Below are 22,054 nucleotides of genomic sequence, written 5' to 3' on the forward strand. Positions count from 1 at the left end.
CCTCCCAAGGCCTCAGCCTGCAGCAAAGAGAAACAGTACTCACCACCGTTCATCCTTTCAGTGCTTCTCTGTTTACAAAGCACTTTCAAAATGTCATTCATTTCTTCCTCACCATGGTCTAGGAAGTGGATAAGATTTGTATTTTGCTCTCATTTTATGTGGAAACCTGGGGCTCCAAGAGGCTAAAGAGCCTCCAAATCCTGTGCCCTTTCCATGACCTCAGTTGGCCTCTCCACTCCCACCACCAAACTAGGAAAAGTAGGAAAACTACATCCCGTGTTTCCTGCTCCTGCTTGCGCTCCTCTGATTACAGGAGTGGAATCAGTGATCTTGTGCCCTTAAACCTTTCATCATGTGGAAGCAGGCCATGGGTAGGAGAAATCCTGCTGGCAGATTTCTTCCAGCCCAGGAAGATCATCTGTAGAGGCACAAGGTCTCTTGGATTTGATCTTTCCCATCTTCTTTGAACTTGAGGATTCCTGTCTTACATCCACTCATTCATTCAGCAAGCATTTGAGAGGCTCTCTGCTACGTTCCAGGAATCAAGCATGAGGAGGGCACCCTCTCTGGCCACGAGAAGCTCACAGATCAACACAGAGATTTGAGAGGCACGTGTCCGGCCAGAAGTGTGTGCCATCTATGGGGTGGCATGATGGATGGCAGTCAAGCCCCTGCTTTGGGAACCTGCTAGAGGAGTCTTCACATAGTAGGAAAAGGCTGCACCAACACTTCAAGAGTGTCAGGGCTCATCAGGTGGGCAAGCACAGAGGTGCAGCTGCCTGGCACAAAATGGCCTTTGTGGGGACCAGTCGTTGATCTGGAAAGAGTGGGGTGTGTGGTATGAGTGGGAAGTGAAGCTGGAGACCTGACTGCACACAGGCTCACCGAGGCCGTCTCATCTTCCCGACTTCATACCCATGTCGATGATGGCTAAAGCATAGCCTCTTTGAAGGAGATGCAGCAAGAGGGATCCCACCATGGCAGGATGGTTGGAGGTCCAGCCTGTGGATAGAGGTTAGGTGATGTCGATCAGGCTTGTCCTTCTCAAAGAAAGGGGTTTTTCATTAGTCTTGGTAGGAAGGGGTTAGGGTTTGGTCTGTTCTAGGGCAGGGACATGGGTCCTGTGAGAGTCAGGATTAAGAGCCTGGGAGCCAGACTTTCTGGGTTTAACCCCATGCTCTCTCATCCTGCATGTCTTCCTGTTCCGTCTGCTGGGCACACCCTTTCTCCCTCCTAGCCTTCCATAGTGTAGGGGAGGAAAAACTTTTCCTCTACCCTCTTAAGTTCTGCACCTGAGTGCTGCTGATTAAATTGCTAAAAGATTAACAGGAGAAAGACATATAAATTTTATTGATAGTTTTAAGTGTATGGGCAGGTGCTTTATAGAAAAGAGGCAGTTAAACCCAGGGTCAGTAAACTGTGGGAAGGTGACGAGGAAAAGTATGGTAGATAAGGGTTGTTTAGTAAGGTTCATTATGCAGACTCAAGTCGTCTCCTGATAAGAGTCTCATTCTCCTTTTCCTGGTACAGGAGTTGCAAGGCACCTTTACAAAGGGAAATTTATGCCCTGCTTTTGAGCAGAAAGGGAGAGGGAAAAGAGCTCTTCCTTTGTGCTGTTTCTCAGTTGCCTTCAGCTCAAAATAATCAATATGCCAAAGTGGCATATTTGGGGGTGGCATAACCTGATCCCTTTTAACAGCTTACTCCATTCTTTCATCCAGCTTCAGCCTCGCTTCTGGCCTCCCAACCTCCCAGCCTGACTTCCTTGCTGCTGCCTTCACGCTCTCATTTCCCCTTATATGTGCCGAGATGACAGACTCTTGTATTTGGATGTCTCTGTTCTCCCTTTACTTGTACCATGGCAGGCACGTGCCTTTCATCTCCATACCCCAGTGGCTTGCACAGGGTGGACACCCAGGAGGCCCTATAAGCCCCATGAATGGATAAAAGAATACTGGATCCAGTTGAACCTGGGGGTTCACACTGCATGGAAGTGCAGGTCAAGCAGTTTGGGGGTTGCCCTGCCTCCTGCACCCCCTCGCTGAAGACCAGCACCAGCTGAGTCAGGAAACAGACCCAGGAAGAGCCAATAAAAATAATGGTAAAGAAAATGATCTTTTATGTTGATGTTTTGAAAGCATTAAAATAATCATTTTGGAAAAAATCCAAACTTTCTAGACTCCCTCAGAGTTATATTAAAATTAATACTTTTTACTTAAGGGGGGTGGTAGGTTTCCCCTTTGTCCTTCACCTTTCAGGCCCCTAATTGAGACCCATTAGGAGCGCCTGGCTGATTCTCTAGACCCCTCAGATGGGGGACTTAGCAAAGAACAGATGACCAAGTGGAGCCCAGAAAGAAGCTAAGTAACTAAACAAAATTTTTAAAGGTAGGGGGCACTCAGGAACCATCCTGTAATAAATCATCTGAGGCTCATGCAGTGCCCCCAGGACAGCACAGGAACCTGGCGAGGCCCCCTTGCCCTTAGCTGCAAATTGCATTAACTTCATGAAACCGGCTCGTCCGGCCCCCTGCAGAGTGCCCCTTCCAGTACCTCACCTCTCTCTTCTCCATTAATCTTTCTGCCTCAATACTTCTCCTTTAAATCAGTTCAGCTCTGAGAGCCATCTTGCTCTTTCCCCAGCCCGGCTTTAAAATCTCATTGATTTTATAAATCAGTTGTGTTTCAGTTCAAGTGCGGCCACTCCTCCACGCTCTCGGGGCTGCACTAACAGAGCTACAGATGGAAAAACTGCGTGCCAATGCCCCAGCAGCTGCCAAGGCCAGTGCTGCCACAGCGTGGTCATAAGGCCCTGAAAGCGATCAGGGGTGCTAGGTGTGGATCTCCTGAATAGACCCTGAGATGAGCAGTGTATGTGGTAATTTCGTAAGCAGGTGCTCCCAAGGGACACCAGTGAGGGGTGGCAGCGGGGGAGCAGCACCGGGACGGGGAGAGCCAAGCTGGGGTGCAAAGCCAGTAAAGGAGGGGTCTCAGCCTGAGCCCCAGGGAAACTCTGAACGTGAATTGCACCTCTTTATCCCTCCAAGCGGTGTCCAACTAGAAACAAGGCTGCAGGGGCTTTCAGGATCCCATATGCATGAGTCTTTGGCCAAGGGCTGTGGGGTGAGGGAGGGATGTGAATTCCTGGGCACTTCCAGTTCTCCCACTGCCTGCTCAGAATGGCTCCAATAACCCAAGGACAGACTTCAAAACGGGCCAGCAGCCCTGAAAAACCACCCGGGGTAAGCTGTTGGAAGTAAGGGCGCATAAAGACAGGAAAAAGGAATCAAGGGAATTTGGGCAGAGCTCTGACACGTTCCACTGTGTAAGGTATCTTTAATGTGTTCTCAGCCATTTCTAAGACGCAGCAGCTGCCAGGTATTCTCGTTGAAACACTGGGGGAGTGAATGACCTGCACACCCTTGCTGAGCCCCTCCTCGTGCGAGATGGGGTGAAGCAGACAGGCTGGAGTAGACCCAGGCCCAGTGGAGGGGCTCACCTATAGAGAGGGGGCCCCTGACCTGATCCCACAGAAGGTCCACAGGTGGGCCTGGCCATGCTTCCATGAAGCGTCATGTGTTCAGCCTGGATGCTCCGAGTAGGCAGAGGCTAGGCATCTCTTTGTGTTGTGGTCCACAGCCCAGCGCAGTGCTTGTTGCAGATAAATACGCATAAACATTTATCAAACTTGTGATATTTTAATTGCTATTTTAGATCTCCTGAGGGGATTTAGCTCCATTCCAAAAGAGCTGTCTCTTTTAAAGTTTTTATTTTAATTTATGTAAGCAATGCATGTATGAAACCACAATACTACAGCCCCATCCTCCCCTTCATGACCAAAGTCACTGTTACAGGTGTGACATGTTCCTTCTATGCAAATGCATGTACCCACTGAATATACCTTGTGAATACCTTTTGTTTAAGGGGTTGTGTTTTTCTTCCCTTTTTGTATAGTTTCATAATTTGTGTATTTTTCTGCTATTTGCTCTCTTCCACCGCTATAATAGAACTTAAGTAAATATTAAAGCAGAAAAAGGGAGATGGAAAGGTTGGGGATACGTCTTCTTAAGGGTGGTCAGGAAGTCCTCACTGAGAAAATGGCATTTGAATAAAGAACAAAGGGGCTGAGAGGCTTCCTATGGGGCCAGGGATGGCAGGTGCAGAGCCAGGAGGCCGGTGCATGACTGGCCTGTTTGAGGAACAGCAGAGGCCAGTGTGGCCAAGAGCAGGGAAGTGCAAGGAGGTCCGAGAGGCCACATGGCCAGGTCCCAAGGACCCTTGTAGGCTGTAGTGATGGCTCCTACTTTTACTCTGAGTGAGAGGGGGAGTCCTGCAGGGTTTTCATAGGGAAGTAACATGGTCTAACTCCCATCTTTAAAAACTGTCTCTGGCTGCCCTGTTAAGAAACTGCAGTGGGGGGATGGCAGATGGCAGACTGGAGAAGAGGCTGTAGCAGTAACTCAAGTGAGAAATGATGGTGGCTGGGAATAGGCATGTCTGATAGTGTTTCCATTGACTGAGATGGGGGAAACCATGAGAGGAGTAGGTTTGGGGGTGGGGAAGGACCAGGAGTTGAGCTTTGCCATGAGATGCTGGAGGTGGATGGTGTGATGGCCGCCTGGGTCTGGGGTTCAGGGCTGAGCTCTGCACAGGTGCCTTCCACACATCGATGGTGTTTTAATCCATGAGATGGAAGGAGATCACTGAGACAGTGAATGTGGACAGAAATAGAGTCCAAGGACTAGCCCCTGGTGCTGGACTTTAAGAGGTGGGAATGATGAGACTGAGAGTGGTAGCCAGTGAAGAAGGGGAGAGGCAGGAGAGAGTGGTCTTGGAAGCCAAGGGTAGAAATGGTCACAGAGGCGGGAAGGACCAACTGGGGTCAAGTGGTGTAAGGGTAAGGAATGGATGGGCTGACTTGACCTTGGATTAAGCAACGTGAGGGTTACTGGTGGCCTTGATAAGAGCAGTTTTGGTGGTACAGAGGTCGGGGAAGGCTGACTGGGTGGGATCAAAAGAGAACAGGAAGCAGTTAGGGATGATGAAAAAATTCTAGAAATGAATGATGGTGATGGTTACATAGCAATGTGAATGTACTTAAAGCCACAGTAAACCGTACACTTAAAAATGGTTAAAATGGTCAACTTTATGTTAAGTGTATTTTACTACAATAAAAAAGGAGAATCGGAGAGGAATTGGAAAGAGTGAAGACACCTCTTCTGAGGTGTTTGTTGAAGAGGGGAGCTAACCGTGTTCGCTCATAGACATTCATTTCCTTCTTTTTAACTTCTGTTGTGCATCCTGTAATGTGAACACAGCATAGTTTATTTGGCTATTTTCCTATTGTTGGGCATTTGGGTTTTTCCATTATTAGGGATCACTCAGTGTGCTCCAAGGGCATCCTTGGGTGTGACTACCTAGGCACTTGTGGTTCTTTTTTCAAGAAAGAGGTAAGACACAGAATTTGCTGGGTTATAGAGTGGGCATGTTTTCAATTTTAATAAACACAGCCCAATTGCCTTCTATAAAGTAGCTTACAATAACTCACAACACACGATATTACTGAATTTTAAAAATGTACCTGCCTAAAGGGTACACAGTACTGCATCATAAAATAGCTATAATTTGTACTTCCCCCTGATTACTACTGAAATCCAGCATCACTACACATCTTTATTGGCTGTTTGTATTTCCTCTTCTGTACATTGACTTCTTTAATTTCTTCAACTCTGACAAACAAAAGATTTACACTTCCCAATCAGAGAAGAAAAAGAAATAAAAGGAATCTAAATCCAAAAGAAGAAGTAAAACTGTTACTGTTTGCAGATGACATGATACTACGCATAGAGAATCTAAAGATTCTATCAGAAAACTACTAGAGCTAATCAATGAATTTGGTAGAGTAGCAGGATACAAAATTAATGCACAGAAATCTCTTGCATTCCTATACACTAATGATGAAAAATCTGAAAGAGAAATTAAGGAAACACTCCCATTTACTATTGCAACAAAAAGAATAAAATAACTAGGAATAAACCTACCTAAGGAGACAAAAGACCTGTATGTAGAAAACTATGACACTGATGAAAGAAATTAAAGATGATGAAAACAGATGGAGAGTTATACTATGTTCTTGGATTGGAAGAATCAACATTGTGAAAATGACTATACTGCCCAAAGCAATCTACAGATTCAATGCAATCCCTGTCAAACTACCAATGGCATTTTTCACAGAACTAGAACAAAAAATTTCACAATTTGTATAGAAACACAAAGGACCCCGAATAGCCAAAGCAATCTTGAGAACGAAAAACGGAGCTGGAGGAATCAGGCTCCCGGACCTCAGACTGTACTACAAAGCTACAGTAATCAAGACAATATGGTACTGGCACAAAAACAGAAATATAGATCAACGGAACAGGATAGAAAGCCCAGAGATAAACCTACACACATATGGTCACCTTAATTTTGATAAAGGAGGCAAGAGTATACAATGGAGAAAAGACAGCCTTTTCAATAAGGGGTGTTGGGAAAACTGGACAGCTACATGTAAAAGAATGAAATTAGAACACTTCCTAACACGATACACAAAAATAAACTCAAAATGGATTAAAGACCTAAATGTAAGGCCAGACACTATAAAACTCTTAGAGGAAAACATAGGCAGAACACTCTATGACATAACTCACAGCAAGATCCTTTTTGACCCACCTCCTAGAGAAATGGAAATAAAAATAAACAAATGGGACCTAATGAACCTTAAAAGCTGTGCACAGCAAATGAAACCATAAAAAAGATGAAAAGACAACCCTCAGAATGGGAGAAAATATTTGCAAACAAAGCAACTGGCAAAGAATTAATCTCCAAAATATACAAGCAGCTCATGCAGCTCAATATCAAAAAAAAAACCAATCCAATCAAAAAGTGGGCAGAAGACCTAAACAGACATTTCTCCAAAGAAGATATACAGACTGCCAACAAACACATGAAAGAATGCTCAACATCACTAGTCATTAGAGAAATGCAAATCAAAACTACAATGAGGTATCAACTCACACCGGTCAGAATGGCCATCATCAAAAAGTCTACAAACAGTAAATGCTGGAGAGGGTGTGGAGAAAAGGGAACCTTCTTGCACTGTTGGTGGGAATGTAAATTGATACAGCCACTATGGAGAACAGTATGGAGGTTCCTTAAAAAACTAAAAATAGAACTACCATACGACCCAGCAATCCCACCACTGGGCATATACCCTGAGAAAACCGTAATTCAAAAAGAGTCTTGGGGCTTCCCTGGTGGCGCAGTGGTTGGGAGTCCGCCTGCCGATGCAGGGGACATGGGTTCGTGCCCCGGTCCGGGAAGATCCCACATGCCATGGAGCAGCTGGGCCCGTGAGCCATGGACGCTGGGCCTGTGCGTCCGGAGCCTGTGCTCTGCAACAGGAGAGGCCACAACGGTGAGAGGCCCACGTACCGCAAAAAAAAAAGAGTCATGTACCACAATGTTCATTGCAGCACTATTTACGGTAGCCAGGACATGGAAGCAACCTAAGTGTCCATTGACAGATGAATGGATAAAGAAAATGTGGCACATATATACAATGGAATATTACTCAGCCGTAAAAATAAATGCAGCTATAATTACAGAAGCAAAAAAAAAAAAAAAAGAAATGCAATTGAGTCATTTGTAGTGAGGTGGATGGACCTAGAGTCTGACATACAGAGTGAAGTAAGTCAGAAAGAGAAAAACAAATACTGTATGCTAACACATACATATGGAATCTAAAAAAAAAAAAAAATGGTTCTGATGAACCTAGGGGCAGGACAGGAATAAAGACATAGACATAGAGAATGGACTTGAGGACACAGCAAGGGGGAAGGGTAAGCTGGGATGAAGTGAGAGAGTAGCATTGACATATATACACTACCGAATGTAAACTAGATAGCTAGTGGGAAGCAGCTGTGTAGCACAGGGAGAGCAGCTCCGTGCTTTGTGACCACCTAGAGGGGTGGGATAAGGAGGGTGGGAGGGAGACGCAAGAAGGATGGGATATGGGGTTATACGTATGCATATAGCTGATTCACTTTGTTATACAGCAGTAACTAACACAACACTGTAAAGCAATTATACTCCAACAAAGATGTTAAAAAATAATTTTTTACACTTCCTTGATAGGAAAAGGGCATGCGAGTTCCCTGGCAGTCCAGTGGTTAGGACTCAGCGCTCTCACTGTTGCGGCCTGGGTTCAGTCCCTGGTTGGGGAACTAAGATCCTGCAAGCCACACAATGAGGCCAAAAAAAAAAAAAAAATCAGGGCTGGCCCTGCACCTTGATGCTGCCTGCATAGGCCTTTGTCCTTCTATGATAATGAATGAACCTTTGGGTCCTTGCATTCCATTTCCTCCACCCAGGGTTCTGACCTTCTGAGTTGGAGTGACTGTTGCTGTCATCCCTGGCAGCCTCTGTCACCTTGCGGACACTTGGGTGCTTTTCTGTGCAGGCTGCTTTTCTCCTCCCTTCCTGGCATCTCTGAGCTGAAGCACTTAGGGCCCCGCTCAGTCTCGGTTTTGCTGGGGAAGGATTGTAGCATCCTCGGTGACCAACGCTGACTGGGCTTTGAATCCTGGCTTCGCCACATAACAACATCGTTGTGTAACCTTCAGCTTTCTTCCTCTGAGTCTCAGTCAGAACATCTGAGAACTCAGGATTATTCTGAGGAATAAGTGAAATTACTCATGTCAGCTGCTGGGCTCCCACCCCCAACTCTGGCCCTTGCAGGCACTTAGGCACGTCCGTCCCTTCCACTGCCACCCACCCTACCCTCACCTGTCCACCCATCGAGTTCCTTCTTTCTCCCATTTTGACCCCTCCTGGGCCAGCATTTCTAGGAAAGCCAGCCCAGTGCTAATGCAATGAGGGCCGAGTCTGCCAACACCCAGCGGCTGTTCCAAGCTAAGCCCCCATCACCACCTGAGCAGGCCCTGAAGGAGGGAGAATTTGTATTCACAGACAAGGCTGTGCCACTTATGCACGGTGTGACCCCTGTTGCTGAAGAACACTTGTTGTAAGCATTAGATGAGCAATGCATGAAGGTTTTTAGCGCCGTGTCATTCAGCAGATTCTGACTGAGTGCTTCCTATGTGCTGGGCACTGACCTGCAGCACCTCTTTCCTGAGCTGGCTCCGTCCCCCGCGTCGCATGTCCCCTGGACACATCCTCTTGGATGTCAGAGAGACTGCAAAATCTAACATGTGCACCATCTCGCTGCCCCTCCTTGACTGCTGGCCTGTCCCCCTCTCCATGCCATCAGTCATCAGCCCCGCCTCCTAAATGTCTCTCAGGGCGGCCCCTCCTCTACACCCTCCCAGAGACTCACCCCCAGCCTCTACCCTCTGTCTCTCCTCCCCTGGCTTGTCCTGTCAGCTTTCCCAGTTTCCCAACAGCCTGGCTTCCAAGTAAGGATCTCAGGCCTCCAGGGCTCCTGGATGAGTCTGCAGGCCCTGGGCTCAGGGTCTCCTTGCTCAGAACTGACTGCCTGGACCGAGACCCCAGATTCTGAATTTAGGATTGCTCCAAACAGGCATGCGCTCACACACCTCACAAGCTTGCAAACACACTCACACTCATACACATTCACAGCTTTGCATGCACCCACACTCTCAGACATTCTTACAAACATACCCTCATTGTACACTCACAATGACACACATGTGTGCACACACTCTTGCACACTGCAGCATGCACACACACACATTCACAAGCATATGCTTGCAAACACACGGATGCACACTCACACATGCACACACTCTTACACACTCATGCACATACATACTTACATACTAGAAAAAACACACTCAGCACACAGATTTTCCCAGGAGGGAGCTGGACCCCCTAGCTCTCCATGGCCCTCAGTTTTGGGGAGAGGTAGATACATGCGCTGCCCAAACAACAGTACTACACACCAGACTGTTATCCACACTATTCTAAAGGTGAAATTGAAGTGAAGAGAAAGAGACTAATTTTAGTGGAGTGACTCTTGGAGAGCTACATGAAGGAGGTGCAACGGGACCCAAATGTTGAGTGGAAAGTAGGACTTTGACAGTGAAGATGAGCAAAAGGGCATTACACTGGGGAGTTGTCCAGTGTGACTAGACCCCAGGGCAGTGATTATTGGAATCACCTGGGCTGCTTCAACATCCAGATTCCAGGTCCTTCCCCCGGAAGTTGTGTTTCAACAAACCTGGAGACCGGATCTCCTAAGGTCCCAGGTAGGCGTTTTCAACAAACCTGGAGACCGGATCTCCTAAGGTCCCAGGTAGGCATAATATGCAGGCACCTTCGGCAGCCGTTAGCCCTGGGCTGATGGGGAGGTGCGTGGTTAGGCAGGGGTGGCGCTGTCCCGTGAACCGATCGTGACGGCCAGGCTGGGGTTGGATTTTACTCTGCACGTAATTGATAAATGCCCTAACTACTGTGGAGAAAAGGAGTAAAAGCTGATTATATCTGCGTTTAGAAAAATTTCCTCGGCAGCTGCGTATCTCTTCTGGAGACTCCAGCAGAGGGCAGGGAGCAAGAGGAAGGCGTCCAGGCGAGGGATGATAAGAATTCGAATTGATTCAGTAAAACAGAAATGGAAAGAAAGAAGAGTGCAGGGCTTCCCTGGTGGCGCAGTGGTTGAGAGTCCGCCTGCCGATGCAGGGGACGCGGGTTCGTGCTCTGGTCCGGGAAGATCCCACATGCCGTGGAGTGTCTGGGCCCGTGAGCCATGGCTGCTGAGCCTGCGCGTCCGGAGCCTGTGCTCCGCAACGGGAGAGGCCACAACGGTGAGAGGCCTGCGTACAGAAAAAAAAAAAAGAAAGAGTGCAAAGAGAGAATCTTCAGAATTTGCACACTAATTGGCCGTGGGACTTGATGGGGAGGGGTTTGTCAAAACAACTCCAAGATGTCAAGATTGGCCGGTCTCAGTCATGAATCCTTGGTGAGCAGGGGGTGGGGAGCAGGCTTGGGTGATGTGAGTAGGCAGTAGACGTTGAATTTGAACATGGGCACAGGCGACCATGAACCATCCCTATGGACCCCCATGGAGATTGTTTAACGTGAGCCTGAAGTTTCAGAGAAAGATCTGGGCAGAAATAAAGACGTGGACTCATGATGGAATGGAGGGCAGCTGGGGCAGCCCTGGGCAACAGCAGGACTTTCGGGGAGAACAGGAGGAACTGAGACCAGAACGGGCTGGGCAGGTGGTAAGAGACGTGGGTGTACCAGGCAGTTGGGCTCTGCAGTGGGGGCGGAAGGAAGAGCTTCAGGAAGAGAATAATCAGTGTGTGTGAGCACCGAAGTGTCTCAGAGGCTGAGAATCAGAACCAGACTGTCAGATTTCATCAGAGCACTTTCCAGGAGAGGACAAAACCTCCAAATGCAAGGGCTTGGCAGGGACTGGGGGGTGAGGAAGGAGAGACTGGGAGTGTGGTCCATCCTCTCAGGAGATGCTTGTCAGTGCGAACAGGTGACCGCATCAACCCGGCACACTCGTTGATCTGAGCCAAGAGGTAGCAAGTGCTACTCCTGTTCCTTCTTTGCAAATTGGAGTGCCCCCTCCCCTGAGGTGGGCCCAAACTCTGGTCATCCCTCAAGGCTCAGCCTAGGCGCTCCTCCTCTGGGTGGCTCTGCAAATGTCTACAGCGGAAAGGTGCACCTTCATTTAAGTGTCTGCAGCCTTTGCCTATCCACGTGGCCTGTGGCTCTTCCATCTCTGTGTGGCTCTTCTTCATGTTATTTCTCCTGCCAGCCTTGGGGCTCTGGGGGAACGCAAACAACTTGGGGTTCTGCCCCATACCTGGAGGAGCTCCGCAGACTTGGAAGGCATGGATGAATGAACGAGTGAATGAATGATTGTGCTTGTGAGCCGAAGAACTTGACTTTGAAGAGGGCAAAGAGCACCCTCCTCCTCCCCAGGTCACAGGCCTGCTCCTGGGCCAGAAACTCCCGTCAGTTCTGGAGCCTTAGAAGGTCAGAGCTGTTTGAGTTGAAATCTTGGCTTAAATGTTTACAGAACTGGAATATTTACATGGCTTGATTCAAGGAAATGCTGAAGACAGGAACAGTGGTTATTAATAAATCATAACAACAATGATTTTCCTTTCAAGGTGCTCTATGGGCCTTATAAGTAATATCTGTGTGATTGAGCGGCTGGGGGACAATCCGGGCTGGCTGGGCAGCCTAAGTAGCATCTGCAGGAAGCGCCTCCATGGTGAACTGAGGGGAGCAGGGGCTGGCCTCTCCTCTCCTCCACTGGAGCCCTGCTTCTGCCAAGGACAGTTGATTCTGCAAATCAGCTATACTTCCATTTAAAATAAAAGAGTAAGCCAAAGTAGCCCGTGATGTTTGACAACCATGTCTTACATCCATTACCTGCCTGGTGTGGTGATGAGAGCCACAAGTGCAGAACTAGATAAGACGTCATGTCCTCCCATCCCTACCCCTCAGTCTAGAGGGGCAGAAAGGCAACCACACGGGTTAATAAATACCAGCCATGGACCACGTGTCCTGGTAGAGGAGGGAATGACTATCTGGAAGAGATCAGAAGGAAGGTTCTGTGGAGTCGGATCTGGAAGGATAAATAGGAGCTCACCATGCAGCCAAGCCAGAAATTGAGTAGGAAAGGGATGGAAGAAACAACTGTGGGTTGCAGGGACCATGTGTTCCAATCATAAGTTAGGATCCGTGGTCTAAGAATTGTAAGTGTGATTACATTTGGACTCAGAGTTCTTCCTCCAAAGTCCAGGATGGCCCCTCCTAGTGACCACTGCAGCAGTATGCTTGATACTGGCCAGAGAGAGGAGAGAAGCTTTCCCCAGGACAGAGGGGAGAGCGAGGGGAAGGGGTAGGGGAGGCATGGGAGGGACAAGAACTCAATCACTGTGAAGGGCAGTACCAACCCTGGCAGAGCGCTGCTCAGTGGTATCTGCGGAGCAGGAGTGCTCGAGGCACTCGTTGGCTCTAGGTAGGAGGGACGGCCCCTTCACCCTGCCAGGGAGCCATCGACAAGTCACAGCAAGCAACTGTTGCAGAGGCCCTGCTGTGCAGGCCCAGCTGCCAGGATGATCCCAGGGAAGCAGCAAGGTGGTTTGCTAGGTGGGATGGGGGTTCTGGGCAATGGTGCTGAGATCTGATGCTGCCAGGGGAGAGGTGCCACGCAGGTACCAGGGAGGGAGTCTGCTGGGGCCAGCTCCCTTGGGGCCTGAGTGACAGGAACCCTGCTAGAATGTGAGCTCTAGCAGGATCCAGATGTTTATCTTTCTTATTTTTCTTATTTCTTACTGCTTTTTCCCCAGCACCTATAACAGTGATTGGTACATAGTAGGTACTAATAAATAGTTGCTGAATGAATGAATGAGTCATTGAACAAATGGAAAGCTGGATGCATGGATGGGTGCATGGAGGCATGGATGGATGAACAAACCTGGGGAAGGGCAGAATCTTGGATCCCAGAGACAAAGCAGAAACTAATCAGGCAGGCTGTGCACTCCCCCAGGTGGATGACCTTGGGCTGTGGTGTTGAGGGGTCCCAACCCATGTCCCTTTGAACCCAAGGGGGAGATAGGCCAAGCATGGTCATGCCCTGCTGGCCGAAGCTCCCATACTCTGGTCACCGGGCAGCTGGGATGCCAGGGTGGGGCAAGGACTGACCCCTGGCCTGCCATCCTTCGTGCTCACTGTGTGTGTGCTTGGCTTCCAGCCCGCTCCAAAAGCCTGGTGATGGGGGAGCAGAGCCGGAGCCCTGGGCAGCCACCCTGCCCCCGCAGGCTGGGCCCCGTCCTGAAGGCAGGCTGGCTGAAGAAGCAGAGGAGCATAATGAAGAACTGGCAGCAACGCTGGTTCGTGCTGCGTGGGGATCAGCTCTTCTACTACAAGGACAAAGATGAGAGCAAGCCCCAGGTGAGGAGCGTGCGTCCTGTGTCCAGCGGGCATCACAGCGGGGCTCCAGGCGGGGGGTGGGGGTGGGCGTGTTTAACTGCGTCCAGGAGAGGGGAGAAGGCAGAGAGTGTGACCCTGCCGTCAGCACCTCCACCCCTCAAGCACCAAGCCCCTGTCCATGGCTTAAAAATACAACTCTTCCTCATGTCCTTTTCAGCCTCTTAGTGCTTCCAAGGAGGACACAGGTGCACACATTCCATTCCTTCCATTGTGCAGGGAAACGGGCACCCAGACAAATCTAACGTCATACTGAATTCTGGCTCGCGGTGAAACCCCTGTGTCAGAGGCCTCTGCCTCTCAGCGGAGGCTTCTGTTTTCCACCAGCACTGTAAGCTCCACCTCAGGCGCTTAACACGTCTGCCTTTCCACCCAGTTCCACTAAGTTCGCTCAGTCAGAGCAGTCGGTGGCCTCCTCCGCCATAGTGCAGCCTGGTCACAGTTGCCCTGTGCAGACATCATAACCGAGCTCTCTGCATGCTGCCGGCCAGGGTGGCTGGGCTTGCGGAGCTTGGGCAAGCTAACCCTTGTTACGGGATTCAGACAGAGAAAGGATGTCTGGGAGCTACCCTCGCTTCTCTTGGGGAAAATGGGGAAGGGAACTTGAAGGACTTCTTCCAAAGGTGGCTCCTAGTCATTGATCCAAGTTGGAAAGAAAAGGGAGATCCCCTTGTTTGGGGTCAGGGGTCACAGAGCTTTGCAGGGCCATAGCCTGTGCACATCCAGCAGTTCCACGGTGTGCTCGGGGGCCTGGGGGGCGGGGAGGGGGCTCTGTGATGGGCAAGGTGGAAGGAGGTACCTGGGCACAGCACGGTATCACGTCATCAACACGGCAAGAAAATGACCCTGTCACTCCTCTTCCAAATTTTCTGAGTATGAAGAAGGAATTGTCCTATCTTTAACACTTCTCCAATACTTGGGACCCTCCCTTAAAAACATGGGACTCTGGGGGTGGGAAGGAGCAGGCCTCATCTCAGAGACCTCAGTGGCACTAGTCACCAGCTGCAAGTAAATAACTTTCTGTCTTCACTGTATTTATTCTAGTGGTTAACTTTTGTTTATGGAAAGCCATACTGGTTTCCATTCGTGAGAGTCATAGCATGTTTTTGTTTCTAAAATATATCTAAGTTAAAAACAAAAAGTGTTGCACAGCGATGTGAGTGTACTTAATGCTGCTGACCTGTACACTTAAAAATCATTGAAATGGTAAATTACATGTTGTGTACATTTTAACACACACGCAAACAAGTGAGACTGCTTAAGGAAAAGTTTACACCAATACCAGTAGAGATGAGAGGTGAGGATGACAAAAATCATGAAGGTGGATCGAAGCTAAAGTTTAGGGAACTCTGATCTCGTCCAGCCTCCCAGACTTTATAAGGAAGGAATAGAACTCCCAGAGAGGTGGAGTGGAACAAACAGGAACTTTGAATTTGATCTGAATTAGGTCAGTCGTGCTACCTAAATAACTTGGTATAAGTCACTTAATTTTTTTTTTTACTTTCAGTTTCATGATTACTAAAATGGAGACATTATTACCTACCTCACAGAGATGCACTAAGAATTAGATTGTAGAACATATACGCGACGGAGCACAGATCCTAGCACCTGGGATACTTCAGTCTGGGTACCCTCACGCTCCCTCAGCCCTGCCCCTCAGCCTGCTCCCCTCAGGAGCCACACCTCTGGCTTGCCCACCGCCATCTTCCTCCTGGCTTCTGTGTTTTGTGTTGAAGACCAGCCTTGGCCCTTCAGTGGCATCTTGGCTTACCTGGCTGTCCTTTTGGTGACATGTCACTCTGATGATGGTGATCAAAGTTGCCAGAGTCCCTAGCACCTCAGAGCCCTGCCTATGGCCCCTACTGTCATCCCCCTCCTGGCCCGCCCACAGCACCATCTCCCGGGAGAAATGCATTATGATGTTGGGTGAACCCAGTGGACTAAAGTAACACACTGAGGTCACCAGCCTACGTGTGGACCCCTGCCCCAGGCTTCCCCACATATTCTTCACGGTGAGTCTCAGGTGGCCCTCACCTGTCACTGCAGCTCCAGAAGGAGCCTCCATCCCCCAGATTTCCCAGACTGGACATTCTTCTCCCTCACCTGCCACCTTCTCCAGACTTCAATGGCTCCTGGTGGAAATAGCTAATTGAATGGAAGTAATGACATCCCCAGTCACCAGCCTGGGCAAAGGAGGAGCCCTGGGGTCTGACCCAAGCTAAACCAGCGCGGTCGTCACCAGGGAGCCATTGGATCCCTGAAAGGAGCCAGCATCTCCAACAGATGCCAGCATCATGCCCAGGGCTCCTCTTTTGGCCTCTCCGGGTCTCTGCCAGATCCTCATGGGGGATTATTCTTTTCCATAATCCCCCCTCCCCAACAAAGCCTGACTGCTCTGGCAGCCCTGTTGCCCAGGTTCCCAATCTCAAGGAGACTCTTGGTCAAATTTGACTCATTTATCTTTATAGTATGATCTCAAACCTACATGCCTGCTGGCAGAATAACCCTCAGATTTCCATTTAGTTGCATGAACTACATGTAATGGACTAATTCTCAATATCTGGTTCCTGGAAAAATGGGCCCTGCTCACTGTTTACAATGATAGAAGTGCCCAGGCAGTGAGCTCCCTCCTAACAGATGGCCTGTCATCTGTCCAGCAGATGTAATTGTGGAGAGGAGGGATGTCCAGCTACCCTTGATGCTGCCCAGAGCACATACACGTGATAAGGATCACTCCCAGCCCATATTCTTGTTCTCTCTCCAAAGCCCTAGCTCTTCCCTTCTCCCCTTCTCGCACGAAGGTCAGCAGAGGACGTAGAGCACAGAGATGGGGAAAATTCAAGATGGTGGAAGAATTGGCTCAGATGGAAACTCAGATAGAAAGACTAGGCAAAGGTGCTTTAAAACAGAACCTGAAAGTGTGGCCCTGTCCCTCCAGCTTTTCCCAACACATGTCCCTAATAGTTTCCAGCAGACAGATCCTACAGTTTTACTAATAAAAGATTCCAGGTTTTTTCTTCTTAAATACTTCTAGCTTCTGCAAAATGTTTCTTGCACCATGAAAACTCCTGCCACATTCTTTCTTGATCAGCCTGGTCTGTTTCCACTGTTTGAGGATTCACTTTAAGTCTAGTTATCCCACTCCTTCACTGTGGGTTTTTTGGCTTTGAATAGAAATGGAATAGAATAGAAATGGAAAGTACAACTTCCAAAACGTGAGATGGAAAGAATGTAACAAATTAAATGTGATCATTTCAACAAATGGGCAGAAAATGGAGGGGAGGAAAAAAAAAAGAAAAAGATAAATAGAAAACAAAAAAGTAAATAAATAAGATAGCAAGGAATAGGAAGAAACCTTTCAGTTGTCATAATAAATGTGAATAGATCAGATTCATCTGTGTCTTAAAAGACAAAGTGGAAGTCTGGCTTAAAAAAGAGAAAGTAATAAAGAAAAAGGTTGAAAAACAAAACAATGGGAAAAACGTAAGCCAGCACATGCAAGCAAAAAGAAAGCAGATTTAGGAATATCAAAATCAAATAGAATAGAATTCAAGGTGATAGGAACAAAGAGAAACATTTCATTATAATATAAATAACCTACTGAGAAAATAGAGCAGCTGTGAACTTTTATGTTCTTAATGACATAGCTTTGAAGGATACTTAAACAAAGAAAAAGAATTCTCATTGTTCTCCATTTTTTTTAAAAAAATGAAATTATAGAGACACATTCACTGACAATAGTGCAAAAGAAAAAAAAAGACTTAGAGATTAAGAACAAAATGACAGTGAGTGAGGGTATATATGCAAGAGAGAGAGAAATCTATACACTTGGAAATAAAACACACACGTACTTCATAACACCTCCTAAGTTAATAAGAAAATCAAAACTTAAACTCAAACTTCTAGTCAAGGATGACAGAGTTAAAAACCCCCAAATTCCAATAAAGAACACTAAAGGTGTGCTTGCGAAGGTCTGGACACACCTAGATGGAGAGGGCAGGAGGGAGACAGCCGCATTCTGGATGCTGGACAGCAGGTGGGTGGGAGGTAGCTGATCAGCAAACCCCAGAGAGCTAAATTCCAAGCCAGTACCACAGATAGCACAAAAATCTGTTGGGTTTGCAAATCCCCTCACCGCCCAGCAAAGACTCAGACATTGGCAGGACCAGTTATCTCTGGAAATGAGGGCAAAAGAAGAGCTCCAAACAGGAGTTCTGATTGAAAGTCAGTTTAAAAAGCAGTTAAGAGGGTTCCCTTTTCACCACACCCTTTCCAGCATTTATTGTTTCTAGATTTTTTGATAATGGCCATTCTGACTGACGTGAGGTGATATCTCATTGTAGTTTTGATTTGCATTTCTCTAATGATTGGTGATGTTGAGCATCTTTTCATGTGCCTCTTGGCCATCTGTATGTCTTCCTTGGTGAAGGAAGTGGTTATTTAAGTGGTCCACCCATTTTTTTACTGGATTGTTTGTTTTTTTGATATTGAGCTCCATGAGCTCTTTGTATATTTTGGAGATTAATCCTTTGTCTGTTGTGTCATTTGCACATATTTTCTCCCATTCTGAGGGTTGTCTTTTTCTCTTGTTTATGGTTTCCTTTGCTGTGCAAAAGCTTTTAAGTTTAATAAAATCCCATATGCTAACGCATATATATGGAATCTAAAAAAAAAAATGGTACTGATGAACATAGTTGCAGGGCAGGAATAAAGAGGTAGACATAGAAAATGGACTTGAGGACATGGGGTGGGAGGGCGAAGCTGGGGCGAAGTGAGAGTAACATCGACATATATACACTAACGTATGTAGAATAGTTGGCTGGTGGGAAGCAGCAGCACAGCACAGGGAGATCAGCTTCGTGCTTTGCGATGACCTAGAGCGGTGGGATAGGGAGGATGGGAGGGAGGCTCAAGAGGGAGGGTGTATGGGGACATGTGTGTGCATTTGGCTGATTTGCTTTGTTGTGCAACAGAAACTAACACAGTATTGTGAAGCAATTATACTCCAATGAAGATCTGTTGAAAAAAAAAAGCAATTAGGTCCCAGATCTCCCGAACCACCTTGTGCAAAGCTGTGACTGCCCTCCCTCATTAGGGCATAACACTTGGAAGGAAGCTGAGGACGCTGCCCCGTCATTGGGCGGGGTGGGGGGGGTACTACACTAGAACAGGAGGCTTAGAGGGAGGTGGGCATGCATATCAGTTACTTAGCTCTCCCAGTCTTTATCCCACACTTGGCTGCCAGATCTCAGCAGTCAGGAATAGCCCTCAGGAAGGAAATGAAGAATTTTCACTGGAGAATCTGACAGGCCAAGAAGAAAAACACAAAATATACTGACAGGAGGGGTCCCCCATGAAATAGGCCAGGCAGATCTCTCTCTGTAAACATTCACCGCCCGCCCCCATACAATTTCCAATCAGCTGCTTAGAGAACTGTAACTAGTAGGAGTAAAGAACCTTGGGTCACTAGAAGGTCACTAGAAGGTCACTGGAAGGTCACTGGAAGGTGACTAGAAGAATTCACCCAAAGTGAATTCTGTCACTTAAGGAAAGAATTGCATATGAAGGCCAGACGAACACAGGAAAGGGGAAAAAAACAACTTGGAGGCAATAAAAACTGTGCAGGGGGGAGAAAACTTTTAAATAAAACTGTCTTTAACATCCTCAGAGAGAGACTATAAAAATGGACAGTCAGAGCACAAACCAGCTCCCAGAATTCAGAAATAAAATACCAGAAACAAAAACTCAAATGAAGGGCTGGGTGAAAAACTTAACATAATCTCCCGGAAAGAAGAACAACGGAGAGGAAAAGAGGAGAGACAACTCAGCGTCTGAGAAGAAGTTCTAGAAAGAGAGATGAAAGTCATCCTTAGAAAAAATATTCAGTTAAATTAAATTTCCTAGGATGGGAGTATAAACAGTGAATGCTGACTGATACAACCAAAGTTACTGTGGAGGTTCAGGAAGTCACATAGGGAGGGGCGGCAGGGAGGGCAGTGAAATAAAGCAAAATCTCAAACTGCCATGCTGGGAACTCCATAGATAATGCCTAAAATTTTAAATCAAGACATGGTAATGTAAGGATCTTATTTAGAAATAAACATAAGAAAAGAAAAAAAAACCTCACCTAAAAGAGCTGAAAGTGGTGACTAAGATTTGGGCAATAGTAGAAGAGGAAGAACTTGCTGCCTATAACAAGACTTGTAGAGCTATTTGATTCTCTAAACTGTGTTTAGATATAACTTTCACTAAAAAAATAAGTGAAATAAAGCTAAAATAGTTTAATTTGGGGATTTTCAGAATATAGCTACTACAAGCCAAAGCTATAGGGTAAGGCTTTGGGGAGAAAATGGACAATGAGGTGATGATCAAAAAACTTGATATTTATCTGTATTACAGTTGGCCCTTCCTATCCATGGGCTCCACAGCCATGAATTCAACCGGGCTTAAAACTATTCAGAAAAAAAAAAAATTTCCAGAAAGTTCCAAAAAGCAATACTTGAATTTGCTGTACACCGGCAACTATTTTACTTAGCATTGACATTGTATTAGGTATTATAAGTAATCTAGCGATGCTTTAAAGTATATGGGAAGATATGCTTAGGTTATATGCAATTACCAGCATTTTATATAAGGGACTTGAGAATCCGAGGTTTTGGGTAACTTCATGGGGGAGCACTATAGGAGCCCTTCCCCGCCAGTACTGAGGGGTGATTGTCTTTTCATTTCTCACAACGAGACTATATTTACTCATGTCCATATTTTAAAATATTTTAAGTTAAACAAGGAAAGAAAAACTAAAAGCAGAAAAGGAAGTCAACAGGGACACAGCCCTAGAGAGTTCTCTTCAGGTAACCAGAAAGGGGAGCAGACAAAGGGCTCCCTCTTCCAGACAGAGTCGCCAAGCCCAGCTGGTCTCTGCAGAGCTGGCCTTGGCACACTGGAGGTGCTCAGAAATTGTGTAACTTCATGTGTGGAGGTGGGCTATATCAGGCAGCTCATGCCCAGGGTGGAGCGCAGGGCCTCTGAAGCAGAAGTGTGAGGGTCATCGTGTTGTCAGGAACCCAGAATGCACACGTGGTACTAGAAGCTGGATGTGGACGGCTCGGGTGCCACACTCAGAAGCTGGGTCCTGGCAGCACCGGGGGCTGTGAGGTTTGGGAGCTCAGACTTAGCCTTCCTCACTCCGAGAGGAAAGTCATCCACAGCAGCACAGGCAGGGAATGTCGAGGTGCCAGGCTGGAGGCAGAAAGACCGTCCAAATGGGGCTGTTGTCCTGACAGCCGGTGTGGCCTAGAAGACCGCCAGGTGCTGGAACAAGGGGCTGGGGAGCCTTGACAGCAGCAGGGGACAAAGTGTGGGAGCTGATGCCTGCATCCCTGGGTGGCAGAGTCTCAAATCTACGCCCATGTGGCCGATGCAGCTGTAGGTTCTAGCAGAGGCAATTTAAAAATCACTTTGAGAGCAGACTGGGTTTTGTTTTGTTTTGTTTTCCAGGAGCGTAAGTAATGGGAGTGGGAGAGAAGATTGATTTAAAGTTTCATTTAATTTAGAGTAAAAGGTTGGAATTGGGAGGAGGAGAGACAAGATGGATGGGAAAGCAGATGCACTTCTAGGAGAGAACGTTAATATGGGGCAATCAGAAACCAGCAGTCTTTAAGAAAGAGGAAACCTCAGGGGAGGAAAGAGAGGCCATCTGACTCCAGAACTTGAAGGTCACAGGGAATGTTCCAGCAGGCCGCCAATCACCCCTTTCCTCCTTCCTTTGTTTACCAAGCTTGAATGTCAAAGACAAAAACGGTGCTGTCATGAGCTGGCTCCTTGGGTCCTGGCTCCCGAGGAAGGTGCCTGGGTTGTCTCCATGTTCCGGATGAGGGAATTTGGGGGCTGGCATCAGGCCTAGGTTAGTGGGTGTGTTACCATAGCGCCTGAAGTCTTTGCTTAATGTCTGCCCATGGAACCTCACAGCTTTGTCTAGTAAGACTCTACCCACCAGGGCCCTTATCTCAGCTCTATCTGGGGGCATAATTAAGATGCTGTCAGGCTGGTCTGAGCCGGTCCATGCTCACAGCAAGTCACAG

At 47.5% G+C, this 22,054-nt stretch overlaps 1 protein-coding gene across 1 annotated transcript in view; it reads left to right on the forward strand.

Moving 5' to 3' along the window:
- ARHGAP22 (Rho GTPase activating protein 22) overlaps window positions 1-22,054 on the forward strand; it is a 207,710-nt gene that overhangs the window by 43,933 nt on the left and 141,723 nt on the right. Inside the window, exon 2 of the mRNA XM_065893822.1 lies at window positions 13,738-13,937. Within this exon, the coding sequence (XP_065749894.1) occupies window positions 13,738-13,937 (200 nt within the window). The remainder of the gene's footprint in view (window positions 1-13,737; window positions 13,938-22,054) is intronic.

The sequence above is a fragment of the Phocoena phocoena genome, chromosome 16, assembly GCF_963924675.1.
Source record: "Phocoena phocoena chromosome 16, mPhoPho1.1, whole genome shotgun sequence".
Classification (NCBI taxonomy): Eukaryota; Metazoa; Chordata; class Mammalia; order Artiodactyla; family Phocoenidae; genus Phocoena; species Phocoena phocoena.